Source organism: Eimeria necatrix, genomic scaffold, assembly GCF_000499385.1.
Source record: "Eimeria necatrix Houghton genomic scaffold, Enh_scaff1186, whole genome shotgun sequence".
Taxonomy (NCBI): Eukaryota; Apicomplexa; class Conoidasida; order Eucoccidiorida; family Eimeriidae; genus Eimeria; species Eimeria necatrix.
Genome location: NW_013651963.1, coordinates 5,001 through 10,399, shown reverse-complemented (window position 1 = coordinate 10,399; position 5,399 = coordinate 5,001). Strand labels below are relative to the sequence as shown.

General features: G+C 58.4%; 1 protein-coding gene across 1 annotated transcript; it reads right to left on the bottom strand.

Annotated features, from left to right (window-relative positions):
* Positions 1 to 246: 246 nt before the first annotated feature.
* On the bottom strand, positions 247 to 2,364 carry ENH_00006290 (hypothetical protein; the record flags this gene model as incomplete). Its single annotated transcript, XM_013578543.1, has 1 exon — positions 247 to 2,364. One exon carries the CDS (start codon positions 2,362 to 2,364, stop codon positions 247 to 249), a length of 2,118 nt encoding a protein of 705 aa, XP_013433997.1.
* Between the last annotated feature and the right edge of the window lie 3,035 nt (positions 2,365 to 5,399).

Sequence of the window (5,399 nt, the reverse complement as noted above, 5' to 3'; positions counted from 1 at the left end):
CCCTACTCCCCCCTGCCCCCGAACCCTAAACCCTAAACCCTAAACCCTAAACCCTAAACCCTAAACCCTAAACCCTAAACCCTACTTTGGAGAAAAGAGTGCCCATGAGGACAGTGGCGACGAAAACACTAAAGCAGCAAACTGCGAAGAGCAGCGAAGACACAATAATGACGGGAGTGCAGCTGCAGCGGTTGAAGCAGGTCTTCAAGTCCTGCAGCAAACAAAACAACTTTTTATTTATTTTATTTATTTTAATTCTTTTATTTCTTTTTTATTTCTTTTATTTCTTTTAATTCTTTTTGTTCTTTTAATTCTTTTTTTGCTTCTTTTCTGCTTTTTACAAAGTGGTGGCAAGGGCCAGTTGTTATGTGCACTGAAGTGCTGCTGCTGCTGCTGCTGCTGCTGGCGCTGCTGCTGCTGCTGCTGCTGCTGCTGGCGCTGCTCGTGCTGCTGCTGCTGCTGCTGCTGCCTTAAATGTGTCTCTTTGTATTCTTTTAAATCTTTATATTCTCTTTTTATTTTTACCCCTGGGGCGTCTCCTTTAGCGTCTTTTGCTGCAGCAGAAGCCTGTTCTGCTGCAGCAGCAAGTGGCCCCACGCCTGCGCCGTTTAAATGTGTCTCTTTGTATTCTTTTAAATCTTTATATTCTCTTTTTATTTTTACCCCTGGGGCGTCTCCTTTAGCGTCTTTTGCTGCAGCAGAAGCCTGTTCTGCTGCAGCAGCAAGTGGCCCCACGCCTGCGCCGTCTGCTGCTGCTGCTGCTGCTGCTGCCGCTGCTGCTGCTGCTGCTGCTGCTGCCTCCTCCGCGCTCTCCCCAGCCCCAACTGCAGCTGCTGGCTGCGCTGCTGCGCTGCCGCTATGGGGAGCAGCAGCAGCAGCAGCATCACCAGCAGCAGCAGCATCAGCAGCAGCAGCAGAACCTGCAGCAGCAGTACCTGACAGCAGCTCCAGCACTCTCATCCTTTCAGCAACGTCGTGTGCAGAAGCTGAAGGAGCTTTTGCTGCTGCTGGTGCTGCTGCTGCTGCTGGTGCTGCTGCTGCTGGTGCTGCTGCTGCTGGTGCTGCTGCTGCTGGTGCTGCTGCTGCTGCTGGTGCTGCAGCTAGCGGTGCTGCTGCTAGCGGTGCTGCTGCTGTTGGTAGCGGCGCCGCTGCTGTTGGTGCTGCTGGCGCTGCTCCTGTTGCTGCTGGTGCTGCTGTTGCTGCTAGCGGCGCTGCTGCTAGCGGTGCTGCTGCTGCTGTTGCTGCTGTTGTTGCTGCTGTTGTCGGTGGTGCTGCTGTTGCTAGCGGGACTGCTGCTGCTAGCGGTGCTGCTGCTGTTGGTGCAGCAGCAAGAGGGGCAGCAGCAGCTCCTCCTGGTGCTGCTGCTGTTGCTGCTGCTGGTAGTGCAGCAACTGGCGGGGCAGCTAGCTGTCCTGCTGCTGCTGCTGCAGCAGGTGCTGCTAGTGGTGCTGCTGCTTCTGGCGCTGCGGCTAAGGGTGCTGCTGCTGTCCCTGCTGCTGTTTCTGCTGCAGGCGCTGCTGCTGCTGGTAAAGTTAACGGCACTGCTGCTGCTGGTGCTGCTGCTGCTGCTGCTGCTGCTGGCAGCAAACTCGTTTGCGTTGGGTCTGAAAAGGCTGCTGCTGTTGGTGGCGCTGCGGTTGCTGCTGCTGGTGCTGCTGCAGGCGAAAGTACTAGGCTTTCTGGTGCTGGCACTGTTGCTGCTGCTGCTGCTGCTGGCGCTGCTGCTGCTGCTGCTGGCGCTGCTGCTGCTGCTGTTTGTGTTGCTGCAGGCCCAGCAAGCAGCGCGCCCGGTGCTGCTGCTGCACCTGGGGCTTCGAGGGTAGGGCTTGCTGCTGCTGCTGCAGCTGGTGCTGCTGCTGCAGCTGGTGCTGCTGCTGCTGCTGGAGCAGCTGCTTCTTGACTGTGAGGCGAGACCGTCACATCCACAGCAGCAGGTGCTGCTGCTGCTGCTGCTGCTGCTGTTTGCTGCTGCGCCGCCAGCTGTACGTACAGCTGCCCGCCCAGAGCAGCAGCCTGCTGCACTTGCTGCGCAGCAGCGTCTTGAAGTGTATATACACCTGAGTGTGCGTGGGGCCCCACAGGGGCCTCCAAAGTGGAAGCTGCCAGCAGCGTCCCGAAGTCTGCTGCTGCAGCAGCAGGTACTGCTGCTGCTGCTGCTGCTGCTGCTGCTGCAGGGCCTGCTGCTGCAGCACACTGCTGCGCCAGCTGTTCAAAAAGGGCGACGCAGCAGAAGCAAACTAAGAGCGCAAGGCCCTGGAGCCTCCAAGGCCTGAGGGGCCCCCAGGGGCCCCCCTGGGGGGCCCCCCGGGGGCCCCCCTGGGGGGCCCCCCTGGGGAGCCCCCAAGAACTGAAAGGGCAAAACATATTATGGGTACCTTCTTGGGGTGTACGTACAGCTGCCTGCTTAGAAAGGGTTTGCTTCCCCGACTTTGGGAAGCCGGAGAGTCATGAAGAATACCAAAAGAAGCAATTAAAAGGACTTAGCTGCGGCTTTTTCATTGCCGCTGCTGCTGCTGCTGCTGCTGCTGCTGCTGCTGCTGCTGCTGCTGCTGGGTTTCGGACGCGCCGCGAGGCGGGTGCTGCTGCGCAGCGCCAGGGGCAGCAGCGCTGCTTCGAGGAGTTGCTGCTGAAGAGCCTTCGAGGCAGCAGAAAGGGAAAAGAAAGAAAACGAAGCTGCTGCTGCAGCAGGGGCTTCCGTGCTGCTGCTGCAGCCTCCCGCTGGAGGTAGCTGAAGCCACTGGGCCGGGCTGCTGCTGCGTGCGCCTCTACGCAGCAGCAGCAGCAGCAGCAGCAGCGCCTGGAGCCCCTTAAATGCCTCAAATGAATTATTTCGAAGCTTTTTAAATAAAAAATATTCAAAAACTGCAACAAAGTTCCCAAGGACAGCCGGGGCAGCGCCGCAAACGGCCGCTGGCATCTTTCCTCGCTCCCCCGATGACCGGCGAGGCAGCGCGCGCAGACGCGCGAGAAAGCCGCGGAAATGGAATTAAAACTGGAAAAACGGAATTTAATTTGAATTAATTAATTAATTCAAAAAAAGAATAACTCGAATTCGCCTTTTTTAGCCGCAGATCGGCGCCGCTCGCGAGAAACTTGAATCGCCCGCGCGGGCACACAGCAGAACCTGAACAGGAGCGATCTTCAGCTTTCCGGGCCCCAGAAAGACCATTTCTTTCTATTTTCCTGAACATTAGTTCATTTTAGTTTTATTAATTCCAAATCTCCGAAAAAAATGCAGCTTTCCGCGGCCTTAACGCCGCAGTGGCGGCTGCTGGCTAGCCGGCGCGTCGATTGGAGGGGCGGCCTCCAGGGGGCCTCAGAGAACCCCTCTTGAACTTGCAATTTATTTCGCAACGCAGAAATGACAAAAGTGAAAAGAAATGAAAGTGAAAAGGCTCTGCGCTTTTGGTGTGTGCAAGACACGGGGTGTACGTACACCTGCGCGGCTGCCGCCAGCTCCGCTTCGCTAAGCCGGCGGCTGAGCGCCGCCAGTCTTCTATTGTTTTCCTTTTTGGTTTTTCGGAGATTAAAACTCAGTTTTAATTCATTTGAAGAGTTTCCGCTGCTCCTGGATCGACAGCTTTTCCGCGGGCTGCTGCTGCAGCAAGCTGCAGCAGCTGCAGCAGCTCTCCACTTTTTCTCACCAAGTCTTGCTGCAGTCTCGGCCTTTTTAGTTTTGCTGCAGTTCCTTTTCTTCTCTTTGCATGCGAGCAGCAGCAGCAGCGCCAAAGGAGGCCCCTGAGGCTTCCTTGAGTGCAGCGCAGCAGCAGCGCAGCAGCAGCAAAGGGCTGCTTTCACTGTGCAAGACAGCAGCTCCGAAGAAGGCATCAGCCGCTGCTGCTGCTGCTGCTGCTCCAGCAGCAAGTGCAGCGGCAGCAGCAGCTGCTGCACAGCACGTGTGCCGCTGCAGTAGCAGCAGCTGCTGCTGCTGGTGCTGCAGCTGCTGCTGCTGCAGCAGCTGCTGCTGGTGCTGCAGCAGCTGCAGCAGCAGCAGCAGCAGCACATCTACGTTCGCTTTTCTAGGGAGAATGCATGCTGTGTCTAGTTGACTTCTAGGGTGTATATACACTTCAACTACTTCGTCACCAGCAAGACAGAATAGCAGCTGTCGAGCTTCCAGCAGCAGCAGCAGCAGCAGCAGCAGCAGCAGCAGCAGCAGAACCTCTGGCATGGCCGGTGAAGGAAGCTTCAAAATAAACAGATTTAGGGTTTAGGGTTTAGGGTTTGGGGGGGGTAAGCTCAGGGTTCCAGCCACGAGTCCCCGCAGCTGAAAACGAAAGCAGCCGCTTCCATCAGCTGCTGCTGCTGCTGCTGCTGCTGCTATTTCTGCTGCTGCTGCTGCAGCTGCTGCTGCAGCTGCTGCTCCTGCTGCCACATTTCTCCCATCATCGCCTGCGCTTTGCTGCCGCGGCCGCTGCCGCTGCGCAGCCTGCGGCGCGTGCTGCCCCACCGCTGCTGCCGCCGCCGCTGCTCCTGCTGCAGCTGCTGCTGCTGCTGCTGCTGCTGCTGCTGCTGCTGCTGCTGCTGCTTCAGTCCTTCCAAATAAGAAGCCGGGGGTCTCTGCGGCAAAAGGCCTTCACCGCCAGAGCCAAGTTGTCGCTGTCAGCAAACATGCGGCCTCTGCAGCCGACCAGCAGCTGGCTGGTGTCTTGAAACTCGAGTTTGCTGCCATCTGCTGCTGCTGCTGCTGCTGCTGCTGCTGCAGCAGGAGTTGCTGCTGCTGCTGCGGGCTCCGGCGCCTCGCCCGGCTCCGCCCCCGCTGCTGCTGCCTTCGCTGCTGCTGCTGCTGCTGCTGCTGCTGCTGCTGCTGCTTCCTTGTCGCGGAGGGCCTGGGGCTTCTGGTGTACGTACACCGCAGCCTTGAAGTCCGCCACCGTCGCCCCGTCCGGCAAATAAATCTTTTTGCCATTTTTCCACTTTTTGAAAATCCATTTGTGGGACAAGTCCGGGTAAAGCGCAGGGTCTGCGATGAAGGCGTAGTAGCTGCAGCAGCAGCGCACGCAGCAGCAGCAACGGACACACCCGCGCCAGCGGCGGCAGCAGCAAGACACACAAAACACCTCCAGCTGCTGCAGCAGCAGCTCACACGCCAGCAGCAGAAGCTGCTGCTGCAGCAAAAGACACACTGCAGCCGCTGCTGCAGCAGCAGCAAAGTACGCAAACGAGCAGCACCAGCAACACCACCAGCAACCTGCTACATGCAGCTCACCAACTAAACACCCCACATCAAATTACAGACCCCAGGGGCCCCCAGGGGCCCCCAGGACTCTCTGGGGGCCCCCAGGGGCCCCCAGGGGCCCCCAGAGACTGCCAGAGGGCCCCTGGAGACCCCTGGGGCCCCATAAAAGGCCCCTTGGGTCCTCCCGAGCCCCCTGAGGGCCCCCCGAGGCCCCCGGGGG